This window comes from Acomys minous, assembly GCF_964271855.1.
Source record: "Acomys minous genome assembly, chromosome: 12".
NCBI classification, from domain to species: domain Eukaryota; kingdom Metazoa; phylum Chordata; class Mammalia; order Rodentia; family Muridae; genus Acomys; species Acomys minous.
The window spans coordinates 80,200,315-80,215,730 of record NC_140493.1 but is presented as its reverse complement, the minus strand read 5'-3'; the positions used below and the strand labels follow the sequence as shown (position 1 = coordinate 80,215,730).

The 15,416-nt window shown below is 43.3% G+C and overlaps 1 protein-coding gene across 10 annotated transcripts in view; it reads right to left on the bottom strand.

Annotated features, from left to right (window-relative positions):
* Positions 1-15,416, bottom strand: part of TEX14 (testis expressed 14, intercellular bridge forming factor) — a 152,911-nt gene that overhangs the window by 22,636 nt on the left and 114,859 nt on the right. For all 10 annotated transcript variants that reach the window (XM_084803249.1, XM_084803247.1, XM_084803245.1 and 7 more), the window contains 6 exons: positions 13,952-14,901; positions 10,628-10,731; positions 8,709-8,791; positions 7,130-7,408; positions 5,506-5,606; positions 3,496-3,562 (listed from right to left, as the gene is read on the bottom strand). In XM_084803249.1, coding sequence (XP_084659375.1) covers positions 3,496-3,562; positions 5,506-5,606; positions 7,130-7,408; positions 8,709-8,791; positions 10,628-10,731; positions 13,952-14,901 — 1,584 coding nt within the window. The remainder of the gene's footprint in view (positions 1-3,495; positions 3,563-5,505; positions 5,607-7,129; positions 7,409-8,708; positions 8,792-10,627; positions 10,732-13,951; positions 14,902-15,416) is intronic.

Genomic DNA, 15,416 nt, shown 5'->3' with positions numbered 1-15,416 from the left:
TAGGCCAGCCTAGTTTACATTGTGAGTTCCAGGACAGCCAGCCCAAGTCTCAAGAAATAAATAGATGATCCAACACGAGTGTCTTCATCTGGGTTGGACTTAAGAAGCATTTGCCCAGAAGCCTGACAGCCTAAATCAGGTGTCCGGAGAGAGCCCACTAAGCGCTGTCCTCAGGTTCCACATGCACTCTGTGGCGTGTGTGCAAGCTCAGGGGTGGGGAGGGCTAGATCCCTACACTCATAGTACAACCAAGCTATTCAGTAGGCTTTTACATTTGACAGTTATTTTGTCTTTTCAAGGCAAACACTGGGGGTGTTGAAGCTAACAAACTGTTCACTTAAGATTCTAAATCCAAAGGGATAGGGTTGGGCTTTAGTTCAATAGTAGCACACATGAGGAAGGTCCAGGCCTGGTCCTCAACTCCAACGGTTTGGGAGAAAGATTATTCCTAAACAGACAACAAACTGTGCCTCTTAGCTAACACCACTGTTTAAAGAGAGGTGAGCAGAAAGTGGGCAAGTGCTAAAAAGGCAGCTAACAGTCTTCTGTTTCCAGGTATCAAGTGTCTGACGTTAGCCTTCCCCAGTTCTAAGAAGCCTCTCAAGTATGTAGGCAAACAGACTGTATTCATTTTCCTTTCCATTTAAACTGTCCTATAGGAAAGGCAGCTGACCCTGACTCCAAATGCTCATGGTTAACCCTACTCCTAAATCCAAGTGGCTGCTGGGCACCAGGAAGGTCTCCCAGAACAGTGTTGCCTACAGCAGGCATGAACCAACCAGTAGGGAGATGCTGGGGGATGGGACCCTCTTCCTGTCATACTCCTTTAAAACAGACAAACATCAAGAAAGCATAAACCAATAACCACAATTTACATGAGCTTGGCCAAGGCTACACAGAAAGTCAGACCCACAGAAAACAATCCAGACTGGGCGTGGTGGCACACACCTTTAGTCCCAGGAAGCAGAGGCAAGCGGATCACTGTAGTTAGAGGCCAGCCTGGTCTATGGGCTAGTTCCAGGACAGCCAAGGCTACATAGAGAAACCCTGTCTTGAAAAACAAACAAAAAAGATGGGTGTCTGTAGATGCTGGGACCTTTTAATACATATCCTGAATCCGAGAATATAATTTTTTCTAAAAAAGCTTTCAGCTGCTTTCAGTCCTAGGAATGGAACCCAAGGACTTAGCCATGACACTGCCCCACATGTCTTTTTACTTTGAGACTACTATTACTTTTGTATTATCATTTCCAGCTTTGCATCTGAATGTGTTCAAATGCATGCACATGCATGCAGAGGCCAGAGGTCAACTTCAACTATTGTTCCTTCGTAGCTCTCCACCTTTTTTTGAGACAGGGTCACTCAGTGGGCTGGAGCTTGCGAAGTAGGCTAGGCTGGCTGTCCAGGAGGCCCCACATCCCCAGTGATGGGATTACAAGTGTGTGCCACCATGCCAGGCTTTTTCACATGGACTCTGGGGTCTAAATTGGGTTCTTACACTTGCATGGTAAACACTATCAACTGAGGTGTATCTCCAGCCTCAGATCTAGCTTTTAACTCTGCTTTAAAAATACATGGGTGCATATGCCACAAGGACAAATTAGACAGCTTTTTGTTCTTGTTTGTTTGTTTCCAAGAAAGGGTTTCTCTGTGTAGCCCTGGCTGTCCTGGATTCGCTTTGTCCCTCCAACTCACAGCGACCACCTACCTCTGCCTCCCAAGTGCTGGGATTCTAGGCCACGCCCTAGATTGGGATTGCCACGCCCGGAAAATTACACAGCTTTTAAAAGTATCTATAGCAGAACCAACAGTTCACTTCCCTGCCTGCTGGTCCAATGTTACTTTCTTATGTAATGGAAACTTCCTTATAAATTACATAGACATCAAGGGCAGCTGGCTGGGCATGGTGGCAAAGGCCTGCAATTCCAGGACTCAGAAGGCTGAGGAAGATCATGAGTTGAAAGTCAACTTGGGGGCTAAATAGTGAAACTTTGTCATTAAAGGAGAAAAGATATGAAAACTGGCTCAGCAGGTAAAGACATTTGCTGCCAAGCCTGATAACCTGAGCTGGAGTTGCAGGACCCACATGGTGGAGTAGAGAACTGGCTTCCACAGGTTGTCTTCTGACATCCACATGTGTATCCCCCAAACACATACATAAATGTAAAAAATTAAGAAAGTTTAAAAAAAAAGAGGAGATTGTCTTAGACACGGCTACACCCATGATTCTTAAGTATGTCTTAGTTTTTGAGTCTCTCATGCTCACGCCTGTATTAGAATGACTTTAGTATAACCCTAAATCTGCTTTCAAAGAGAAAAAAAAGGACAAATGAACAAGACTCCTGGAGGTTTTTGTTTTGTTTTGTTTTGTTGACTCCTGGAGTATTAAGTTAAAATCTGCATAGTTGGCTGTTACTGAGTTTTGAAGATACTGAACAAGTTGATAATTGCCAAAACATGGCATCAGCCTAGACAACTACTGACGGATAAAGGGATAAAAAAGTGTGTTGTGTAGACATAATGAACTTTATTCAGATGTAAAGAGGAATGAAAATTAGTTTTTGTAGGAATATAGAAGTAGAGATCATAATGTTAAGCAAAATAAGTTAGACTCACTAAGATGAATACTGTGTATTTTATCTCATATGCAGAATCTAGATTTTTAAAAAATAGTTTATGTTATGAAAATAGAGGGGGGACCATATAGGAAAAGGGAGCTACTGAGAATGCCTAGGGAGAACCAGAGAGGATAAAAAGGGACTGACTGTAAACAGAGCAGAGTATGTATACGGTATGAAAATGTCACAGCAAAACCTTATATTTATACTAATTTTAAAAGTGTAAATTTTAAAAGGGAAAAAGATACTAAGCAAAGGAAAATGATGATGATATTCTTTCTGGCTTCTAGGGCAGAGACAGAGCAGAAGTTAAGTTCTAGTCTTGTGCTGTCCATAACCAGCTCTGTGGCTTGTGCACATCCCTCTGGTTGCTCAAGAGTGATAACCCTGAGCCCGCTGTATGCCATCAAGGGACCTACAAGTTGGGCAGTGCACACCACTCACAAGTGTGCTGCAGAAACGCCAAGGGGGTGTAAAGAACACAGTGTGTGGCCACAGGAGGCTGCTGAGGGGGAGAGGATTCATTCTTTTTATTTTATTTTTAATCTTTATTTGTACTTTATGTGTAAGGGTGTTTTGCCTCCACAGGCACTGCTTGCACTGAGTGCAGATATATATGCAGGAGTTGCCGACAGTTGTGAGCTGCCATGTGGGTGTTAAGAAGTGAAGCGCTCTTAGTCGCTGAGTCATCCTCCAGCCCCATACAGGATTCACTCTAATGAGGGGAGGTCCCTGAGCCTTGCTTGATTTTCTTGCAAAATGAAAAGCCTGAACAAGGTTATTTCTAAGGACCCACCTAACTCTCAGCTGTAAATGCTTGTAATTCAACAGAAAATGAAGGCAAAGAATTACCAAAGAGACCTGCCCTGGGACTTACCATAGCTTTGAGGTTGGGCAAAAGAACTCTGTGGCCTTTCAAAGTCCTCTTCTATGGGGCTTGAGGTCTATAAAAGAAAAGCAAAGAAAATAGGTTGTGAAGGCAAAGACATTTTCTATTTATTTATTTATCTATTATACAGTATTCTGCCTGCATGTGCTTGCACACCAGAAGATGGCACCAGATCTCATTGTAGATGGTTGTGAGCCACCATATGGGTGGTGGGAATTGAACTCAGGACCTCTGGAAGAACAACTGGTGCTCTTAACCTCTGAGCCATCTCTCCAGCCCGACATTTTCTAAAGAAATTAAGAGAATTTCTTATTATTTATGTTTTCCTGTTCCAGTTCTGGGCATCAAAACCAGGGCCTTCAACTGTTAGACCACACCTCAATGAGTATATGGGCAAAACAAATTTGATCTCCTTTTCTTTCTCCTCCTTCTTTTTTTGGGGGAGGAGAGACCTGGAAGGACTGGGAATTGTGATTGGGGTTCATGATGTGAAATTACCAAATAATCAAAAAAAAATATTATGTAAAAAACAAAACAAAAACAAACCTCAGGGTCTCATGAATACTAGGGAAGCTCTCTACCACTGAGCTATATATTAAGCCCTCTTGTTGTTCTTAAACCTTGAGAAATATAGAAAAGGAACATTTTCCCAGACACTATTGTGTTCTGGGTCCCTCTTAAAAGCCCTCCTTCAGGGCTGGGGAGAATGTTCAGTGGTTAAGGGCACCACCTGTTCTTCCAGAGGTCCTGAGTTCAATTCCCAGCAACCACATGGTGGCTCACAACCATCTATATTATCTGATGCCCTCTTCTGCAGATAAAGCACTCATATACAATAAACAGAATAAATAAATCTTTTAAAAATCTTTCAAAAAAAGCCCTCTCTCCACCTCTACTGTGTAGAGGAATTTTGTGACCTCACTCCTTCCAAGCACTACCCCTTGTTCAAAGATGCTATGGTTATTTGAGCTCTACCTGAAAAAGCAAAGGAGACTGAAAACAACCCAATCTAAATTATGAAGTGAGCCATAACAGCAATGACTTCCTATGGGAAAAGCAGTGACTGGAGGGAGAACAAGGGAGCTCTTTGGGGACTAGTGACGCTCAGCTTCTTGACCTGGCTGATGGCTATGTGAGTCTGGTCTGCAATAACTCATAAGCTAAACTTCACACTTTTTTGTTTTGTTTTTCAACACAGGATTTCTCTGTGTAGCCCTGGCTGTCCTGGACAGCTTTGTAGACCAATCTGGCTTCAGATTCAGAGATCTACCTGCCTCTGTCTCCGAGTGCTATAATTAAAAGTCAAGCGCCACCACACCCAGCTAAACTTGCACCTTTTTATTTATTTATTTATTTATTTAAGATTTACTTATTTAAGTATACAGTGTTTCACCTGCATGTGTGCCTACATGCCAGAAGAGGGTGCCAGATCTCATTATAGATGGTTGTGAGCTGCCATGTCATTGCTGAGAATTGAACTCAGGACCTTTGAAAGAGCCATCTCTGCAGCCTCTACAACTATGATGGGTATTTTTGTTTATTTTGGTTTTTGTTTGTTTGTTTGTTTTTGGTGGAGGTTTTTCAAGACAGGGTCTTGGCTGGCCTTGAATGCTATCTATATTCTTTCTTTTTTAATTATTAATTTATTCATATTACATCTCAGTTGTTAGCCCATCCCTTGTATCCTCCCATTCCTCCCTCCCTCCCACTTCCCCCCCTACTCCCCTCCCCTATGACTGTGACTGAGGGGGACCTCCTCCCCCTGTATATGCTCATAGGGTATAGAGTCTCTTCTTGGTAGCCTGCTATCCCTCCTCTGAGTGCCACCAGGCCTCCCCATCCAAGGGACATGATCAATTCTTTAGGCCACTTTAGTTCTACCTAGTTAGTATATCTTATTTGTATAGCTAACATTTTGGTGTCATAATACACAACAACTCAGATCTTCAATACTAGAGCCTTGCCTGCATCTTCGTTCTGCCAGGCTGTATTACTTACACTGTAAAACTTCTCGGTACTCTCAGACATGTCACAGCTTCCTCGAGAGGCTTCACTGTGCTCTGGCTGCTCATGGTTTCTGAAGAACGGGTATGTAATACCTAGTGATCATGACACAGTCAGGGGCACGGTCATTCACTGATATTCACGCAGAAGGAAAAGGGAAAGAGTAACACTAGAACAGAGATGTAAACATACTCTGCACAGAGCAGCCAAACTCTCTAAGTTATACAGACAGACACTGTTAATTTAGCCTGGTCCCAAAATGCATCCCTACATCATCCAGCCCCTTTGGCCACTCATTCAACAGCAACTGTTTGTTTGTCTGTTTTTGTTTCATTGTTTATTTGGAGGGAGTGACAGGATTTTTCTGTATAGCCCTGGGTGTCCTAGAACTCACTCTGTAGACCAGGTTGACCTCAAACTCAGAGATCCACTGATCTATGCCTCTAGAGTGCTGGGATTAAAGGTATGAGCCATCACTGCCCAGAAAATAGCAACTCTTGATGAAGAATAGACTCTAAATACCAAAAACTCAAGAAATTGGTTTTCCTGGGTTATTGTTGTTGGTTGGATGGTCTGGTTTTCTGGGACACAGTTTTATGTAGCCCAGGATAGCTTGGAACCTGCTATGCAGCTGAGTATAACCTTGAACTTCTGATCCTCTTGGCTTTGCTTTTCTAGTTTTAGTGTATGTGTGCATGTGCAGTATACATATATGTGCATATGTACACGCAGGTACACATGTGTGTATATGGAGGGCAGAAATAGATGCTGGGTATTGTCCTCTATCGCTCTCCACATTTTCTCTTGAGAAGGTCTCTCAGTAGACCTGACACTCACAGGCTGCATGCATTATGTGTCCAGTGTCCAGATGCTGGTAGTCACCCTTGCATTTTATCTGGGTGCTGGGGATCTGAACTCAAGCTTCAAGCTTGTACAGCAGGAATGTTGCCCACTGACTCACAGCCTCTGCATATTCTCACTCATGTTCTCTTCCCCCTCTCTCCCTCCCTCCCCCCCCCCTTTCTCAGAAAGTAGAGAGAAAGCCAATTGACACTTTCTATAAATGTCAATTTTAGAAGTCATTTTCTTTGACTTCAACATCTGTGAAATTATTATCTGATGATGTGACTATGCGCCAATTATAATGACAGTAAATGCCATATGGACTCTCAATAAGTTTCTCTCCAGCTAGAATTGCAATGCAAGGAAAAAAGCAGGTTAGATTATGACGGCATCCACCTGCAATTCCAACACTTGGAAGAAGGTAGTTCCAGGTGAGCCTTGGCTACACAGCAAGGGCCTGTCTCCAAAACAAACAAACAAACAAACAAACAAACACTCAGTAGGGAATGATGGCCCACCTTCCCCCTCCAGTAAGAAAACTGTGATTCCTTCCCAGGTTCGGCCGGGCCAAGGTCAGCACTTGGAGATTATTTTACTTCCTTTGGACAAAGGGACCTTGTTTCAGGAATAGGGAAACTAATTGCTATCATCACCTTTGAACACAAGGTCCTCAGAAAAGTAGGAGACAGAACCAAGCAAAGGGAATAAGCTCCAAGTGCACATTTTGAGAGCTGGTAAGTAGATCACAGGACCCAACTCCTCCAAGGGAACTTACTGGTGAAGCCCTGAAGGCCTGTCTGTCTGCTCTGCTTGCTCTTGCCACAATCACTGTTGTCTGTTTTGCCAAACTTCATATTTCCTGGTGGCTCATTTTCTCTTTGGTATTCTACGGCGTGCTGCCAGTCTGTGCTTTCAGGAGCTCTAACTGGGGGCAGTAGTAGAGCAGTGCTCTCATTTTCAGCTTTACTCTCAAAAGGCAAATTACTCTGAAAACTCCAAGGAGCCACTAGGAGCTGTCCAGAAACTGCTTTCTCTGCCATCTCTTTTACTGCCACTGGGCACAAGAGAAAGGAACATTTAAAACATCACTGCAAATAGTAGAAATAGAAGGTTTCCAACCTTAAAAGATATAATATTATTTCAACCATACTGTAACAATAATTGTTTTGGTACCAATTCGTCATCCTTATCGTGCCTGCTTCCTTGAAGGGGAGGGGCTGAAAACCATGACAGACTACCACAAACTCCAGTTATCACCCAAACAACAGCCTATGCTGCTGGATTCCAGTAGCAACCAGTAAAGAGCTTGTAGGTGGACCTTCTTGCTGAGTGAATGAGAAAAATAATAACTGAAGTTCCCAGGTTATGGCAATTACCATCTGCCTGACCTTTCTAGACTACACTGAGGACACAAACCAGGTAAACCATAACAAAATGGATTACGGAATATGTGAGAGAAACATGGCAAGCTTTCCAACTTTTTGTTTTGTTTTGTTTGTTTTTCGAGACAGGGTTTCTCTGTGTAGCCTTGGCTGTCCTGGACTTGCTTTGTAGACCAGGCTGGCCATAAACTCACAGCAATTCGCCTGCCTCTGGCTCCCAAGTGCTGGGATTAAAGGCATGTACCACCACATCCGGTTTAATCATGTTTTTTAAAGATTTATTTATTATGTATACAGTGCTCTGTCTGCATGTACACCTGCAGGCCAGAAGAGGGTGTTACATCACATTACAGATGGTTGTGAGCCACCATGTGGTTGCTGGGAGTTGAACTCAGGACCTCTGGAAGAGCAGTCAGTGCTCTTAACCTCTGAGCCATCTCTCCAGTCTCCATTTTAATAATATTTATGGGATAAATATACTGTGTATTGTTTTACTACATGCTATACTGGGGATAGAAATATTTCCTACAAAGTTTAAAAATAGGAAAGCATTTTCCTTCTATAGCCTGTAATCAGAAGGGCTGCACTTTTATTATAGAATGGTCTTGTAGAACAAAAATGGGGGGGGGGCAGCATTATCTTGACAATAAAACCTGTGCTACAGCTAAGAGATACCAAACAGGTGGTGGTGGTGGTGGTGGTGGTGGTTAGTTGTGTAGTGCTTGGGTAGCATGCACAATGCCCTAGGTTCAGTCCCAGAACCATAAGATAAAACAAACAAAACTGATGATAACAAGAATTAGAAATTTCATACCTCAGCTGGGAATGGTGGTGCATGCCTTTGGCCTTATACTCAGGGGAATCATGAGTTTAAAACAAGCCTGAGCTACATAGTGAGATCCTGTCTCCAAAAAAAAAACAAACCAATAAATAAATATTATCTAAAAATCAAAACCCTGACTTCATACTTACTTTTCCATCTTAAGTGTGCATCATCTTCATTATTTCTTGCCTTGGTATGATAGATTTCAGAAGACACGGATTCCATATTGATCCTAAGTTGTATTATTTAGGGTAGGAATGAGGTAGATACAAATGAAATCCATTTGATCACGTTCCTAACAAAATTCAAAGCCCGCCAGCCCACCCAGATCCTTCCGCATGGAGTCCTGGAGATGCATTGACTCCTTCTTACCACTAGAGGGAAGGCATCACATGCCCTAGCATCAGACTAAGGCCCTCTATCTGGTAGAGCCCTGCTGAGGACTGGGTGACCCAGGTTTCTGTGAGGGTTCACTATTTAGCTGAGTAACTCTTCACTTGGATCCCTGACTCCCTAAACCTTTCCGGGATGATAAATTAAAAGGTTTGGCTAAAAGATCCCTACAAGTTGCTTTTTTTTAAATTTCCAAGTTCAAAATTCTTGAATAGGGTGCAATGTGTTTGATATTTTTATTTTGAATCAGGTTATTTTTTAAAAGAAGACTTTTTTTCCTTTTTTTTTTTTTTTTTTTTTTTTTTTTGGTTTTTCAAGACAGGGTCTCTGTGTTAGCCTTGGCTGTCCTGGACTTGCTTTGTAGACCAGGCTAGCCTCGAACTCATAGTGATCCACCTGCCTCTGTGCGAGTTCTGGGATTAAAGGCATGTACCACCATGCCTGGCCTGAACTTTTAAAATTGACTATGACCTTGCTTCCAACAGAATAAAAAAAATCTAAAAATAAGTTTACACAAGTTTTTTTGTTTTGTTTGTTTGGAGACAGGGTTTCTCTGTGTAGCCTTAGCTATCCTGGACCTGGACTCGCTTTGTAGACCAGGCTGGCCTTGAATTTAAGAGTGATCTGCCTGCCCCTGCCTCCCCAAGTGCTGGGATTATAGGCATGCACCACCACACCCAGCTAGTTTACACAAGTTATTAAAAATAGCATAGCATGTGAAGTGAAAGATATGATTATGTATGTATGTCTGTCTGTACGTATGTATGTACTGTAGAGAATCCTACTATGTGGCCCAGGGTGGCCTCTGGCTCTTTAGTGCTGAGATTATAGGCATGTGCCACTATATCTTACTTCTGGCATCTTTTATACACACACACACACACACACACACACACACACACACACACACACACACACACACACACATATATGGGTATTTTGCCTCCACATATATCTGTGCACCAGACGTGTGCCCAGTGCCTTCAGAGGACAGAAGAGGTCACTGGAGATGGTTATGAGCTGCCACATGGTTGCTGGGAACTGAACTTGGGTCCTCTGTGATGACAGCAGCCAGTGCTTTTTAACCACTGAGCCATCTCTCCAGCCCTCTTTTTTGTTTGTTTTATTTTGTTTGCTTGATTTTAGGCAGGATCTTGCTGTAGCCTTGCCTGGCCCAGAACTCACTATGTAGGCCTGGCTGGCCTGACACACACCATGTAGATCAGACTGGTATCAAACAAAGCTCTATCTTGCCTGCCTCCCAAGTGATAGGGTTAAAGAAAGTTGTGTGCCACCATGCTGGACCATATTTCTTATTTTAAATATATATTTATTTTTATGAATGTGAATGTTTTGCCCTCGTGTATGTGTGTATACCACATGTGTGCAATACCCATAGGTTTCGTAGAACTGGAGTGAAAGGTGTTCCTTGACCACTGTGTTGTCGCTGGGAGCTGGAGATGACTCCGTGGCTGACAGTACTTCCCACCCTTCCAGAGCACAGGGGTTCAGTTCCCAGCAACAACACAGTGGCTAAGGAACATCTGCATTGCTTTTCTTCACTGCTCACAATCCACTCGTCATCAAACAGAGGAAGATCAGTAAGTGGTCTAAGGCCACATAGGAATGTAAAGGCATATAATACAAATATAAAGAACAGTAAATGTTAACCCACCTCTTACTATTTTGGTTTCTATTTCTTTCAAAGCTCTCCTTGTCTTGAGTGGATAGCAATTGTTCACCTGTGTTCTCCTTCCCAGGACCACAAAGAGTTGGCAGCTTAAAAAACAAACATGTTTCAATGCTTTTTGGGAGGAAATTATTCTTTTCACTCTCATATTCTATTTTCAAAATCATGTCATGTTTGCTAAGTGTGTGGAAATAACAAGACTAATTATGATATTAATTCCCTTCACATGTTTCATACCCAACAACTTATCTCTTTCCTAGAGATTTTTCCTCAAGTATGTGCAGTCTACGAACCCAGTCCAGACACAGTGCAAGTAGAAAATGAGTAGACAAAATAGAAATCAAAAGCTTCAGTGTGATGAAAAGTCCTAGAGTTCAGTTTCACCATGCATAAAAAGAAAGCTAACACCTGCCTGTAAGGTCCTAAGAAAATAAAACATAATAGAAGTTACTGGAAATAGCAGAAGTAAAAAAATCATAAAACCCAGCCAGGAAATGGCACACGCCTTTAATCCCAGCACTCAGAGAGGCAGAGGCAGGCAGATCTCTTTGAGTTCAAGGCCAGCCTGGGCTACAAAGTGAGCCCAGGACAGCCAAGGCTACACAGAGAAACTCCATCTCAGAAAAAAAAATCTAACAAATAAATATGTAAGTATGTAAATAAATATTATTTCTTAGCTTATAGCAACAAATCTTGAGCTTGGGATGGCATCAAGATGCACAGAAATGAGAGAAGTTATTAAAAATGAAGTATATCTGACCTACACAATGAGTTCCTGGCCAGCCAGGGCTACATAATGAGACCTTGTCTCAAAAAAAGGCAATGTGGAGCCGGGCGTGGTGGCCCACACCTTTAATCCCAGCACTCGGGAGGCAGAGGCAGGCTGATCCCTGTGAGTTCAAGGCCAGCCTGCTCTACAAAGCAAGTCTAGGACAGCCAAGGCTACACAGAGAAACCCTGTCTCAAAAAACTAAAAAAAGGGGGCGGGGAAGCTATGTGATGGTTCTGTGAGTGTTTGCCTAGCATGCACACAGCCCTTGGTCTGATCACCAGCAACCAAATAAATAGGCATGCTTATAGCACATGCCTGTAGTCAGAGTACTCAGGACACGGTGGCAGAATCTGAGGCCAGTCTGGGTGATGGTGAGATACTGTTTCAAAAGTGAAAACTGGGGGCTAGTAAGACAGCTCAGCAGATAAATACACTTGCCACCAGGCCTGGCAACCTGAGTTTGATTATCAGGACCCACATGGTGGAGGGAGAGAATGGATTCCTATGAGCTGTCCTCTGACACTCGCAAGTGTGTCATGACATGCCAAGTACACATGCATACAAACGCACACACACGTAATTTTAAAAATCAACACTTTTAATTTTGAAAACCTCAAAGGAATTTGCCAGAAAATGTCTTATTTCATGATAATGCTAGAAAGCATTTTCATATAGAATAGAAAATGGGGCTAGAGAGGTGGCTCAGTGGTTAAGAGCGCCGCCTGCTCCTCCAGAGGTCCTGAGTTCAATTCCCAGAAACCACATGGTGGCTCACAGCCATCTATAACGTGATCTGATGCCCTCTTTGGCAGATAAAGTACTCATATACAAATAAAGTTTTAAAAAGAAAAAATAATGACCCATGTTGGGAGTGGTGGTGCAAACCTTCAACCTCAGCATTTGGAGAGCAGTGACAGGAGGGTCTATGTGAGTCTGAGGCCTGTATATATAGCAAGCGCTAAGGCTATACAGTATAGTGACAGCCTGTCTCAAAACAAACAAAATAAAAAATAGTCTAGGCCAGCCTGAAGTCATGACCCTCTTACATCAGCCTCCCAATGCTAGGATTTCAAGTGTGCACAGGACACCCAGTTTCAAATTCTAATTTCCTTTTTTTGGTTTTTCGAGACAGGGTTTCTCTGTGTAGCCTTGGCTGTCCTGGACTCACTTTGTAGACCAGGCTGGCCTCGAACTCACAGCAATCCGCCTGTCTCTGCCTCCGAGTGCTGGGATTAAAGGCGTGTGCCAACACGCCCGGCTAAATTCTAGTTCTCAATGGAAATAAAGAGAACTATGCAAATGTTTTGGTGTAGATAGTTGGATAGACAGACAGACAGACAGACAATTAGTCAGCCATACAGATGTAGCAACACATACTTACTATCTCAGCACTTGGAAGGCTAAGGCAGGAGGATATTTTGTTCAAAGACAACTTGGTGTATATAGAGTTCTAGGCAAGGCTGAGCTATATAGTTAAGACCTCAAAAGGACAAAATGAAGATAAAAAGCCAGAGCTAGAGAGATGGGTGGGGAGGGAGGGAGGAGAGCACCAAGCAGGCTGGATCTTAGCAAAAGCACACCAAGCTAGTGGGCAAAGGGCTGTGCCTTAGTCTGCCTGACTAAGAATACATGGCTACCTGAGTCTCTCTGTATAGTGTTGGCTGTCCTGGAACTCCCCCTATAGACCAGACTAGCCTTGAACTCATAGAGATCCACTTGCATCTACCTCCAGAGTGCTGGGATTAAAGGTGTGCACCACCACCACCACCCAGCTGTCAGTAGAGAATTTTAACAATAAAAATCTCAACAAAAGATAGTCTAGTTAGAAATTCTGATATTTCAGAATAAAACTCTTTCTCCCAATGGAACAGACCCCCATCACCCTACTCTCTATTTTGGTAACACCTCTAGGCCTTAGCAAATGCCAGGAACTTGAATGTCACACCCTGTAAGAGGATGGCGTTAGTCCATGTCTTCCAGTTTTAAAGGTATACGACTCAAGAGGCACTCATCTCTCTGTGCATTTGCCCAAACTTATGTATTCATGCATTCTCTCCTCCGTCAGTGAGCACTCACTGCCTCTGATGGTATCAGGCAGCATACCAGATGCTGGGACACAGACTGAGACACACCTCAACTGTGCCCTTAAAGGACCACAGAAGAACCAGTCTGAAATAAAACTTCCAGGCCAGCTCCTAGGATACCTTGCTGGCTAAATTTTACTTCAGTGTTTTCATAAACACTTTGAACTATTTCAAACTGCTAGCACTTAACCTGATCTATAAAGCAGAAATTTCACATAGCTGAACCTAATACATTTGAATCTACAGAAGGACAAAGGCTTTGTGCTTGGCTTGGAATGGGGGCTAGAGAGAATATCTACCAGATAATTTCATCATAGTGGCCTTATTTCCTAAATCAAAGGACCTTGCTACAATACGAGCTGTCTGCATTATTTACAGGCACTGCACACAGGACACAGGAAATACTGGTTCCAGGATCCTGCTACGGCAGCTCCTTCTTCCCCCTTGATGTACCTGATTGTTTGGCTCTGATCGGTCCCCGCTGCTTTCTTCAGAAACTTGTGTGAAAGGCTTCCAACCACAGTCACTTAGTTTATGAGTTTTTTTGTGAGAATATTCCTCTTGGAAGTCTCTGTCATTTCCTGGAGACCTTGCGAGGGCCAACCAACTGCCATCATTTTCTGACCACTTGAGGTCTAATAATTGTATAACAGGAGGATGATAGGTCAAAGATGGAGGGCCCACAGCTAATGGGTACTTGGCATTTGCAAACCTTAATGCAGCATCCCTCAAAATCCTACACTGATTGTCCACCTCCTTCTGTCTCAACTCAAGTTCATCTATTTCCTTCTCGAGTTTCGTCAGCCACTCGACATTATGTTGCACCATCACCTGTGAAATCTTTATATTCAGCACACACTTACTGACACACTCGTCAGTCTTGGACCAGCTGCCCACTTTGCCCTTGGCTTCTCTGGTTGGCTCGGACAGGCTGAGAGAACTAAGAGAATCACTCTGCCAGGCCCCATCACTCTGCCAGGCCCCATCACTCTGCCAGGCCCCATCCTCAAAGGAAAGGTCTGTGTCAACTTCTGAAAAGTTCTGGTCCTCCTCACAAAAACACTGCAGTTCTCTCTCCATCTTGTCAAGCTCGTCTTCCAGGGATGGCAGTTCATCCACCTGGTTTGGTTGACCCTCCTCAGGTGATGAGGCAGTCCCTGGGCAGTCTTCCTCTTTGTCAGTTCCCAGGTTCAGGCAGCCTGAGAAGACTTCGTTGATTTCAAAGCTGCAGAGGCTGGCCTGACTTGCGGTCGGGCTTCGGGCCTCTTCTGCTGAGCATGACGCAAGAGGAGAAGGAACATGTGCATTCTCGGGCGCCTGGGCTGAAGGACTCGAATCCAGGACCTGAGGAGCTGGTGTTGTTTTGTCAGTGAGAAAGGAGTGACCTGCTGGTGACTGACTACCTGTTGGAAAGAACAGTAATACCCACAGAAGGTAAGCATCAAGGTGTACATCAAGAGCTGGGTCAGGTGGCATAGACACCTTTAATAATCATAGCATCGAGAGGCTGAGGCAGAAGGATCTCAAGGTAGATGCCAGCTTGTACTACTTAAGCAACTTTGAAGCCAGCCTGAACCACATAGTGAGAACCCATCTCAAATAACAAAAACAATAATCATTTTTAAAAGGCACAAAAATTCACAAAAACTATCTTTTATTTTTCCAACTCCTTCCAAGAGGAGTGAGATCTTAACAGAAGACCAACAGACACATTCAACAGAGGATAACAGTGTCTCTCTCTCTCTCTCTCTTTTTTTTTTTTTTGGTAAGGTAGTGTTGTTTGAGACAGGATCTCTCTCTTTAGCCCTGGCTGTCCTGGAACTCATGATCTTATTATGTAGACCAGGTGGGCCTTGAACTCACAGAGATCTGCTTGCCTCTACCTCTAGCCTTCCGAGTGCTGGGATTAAAGGCAGCA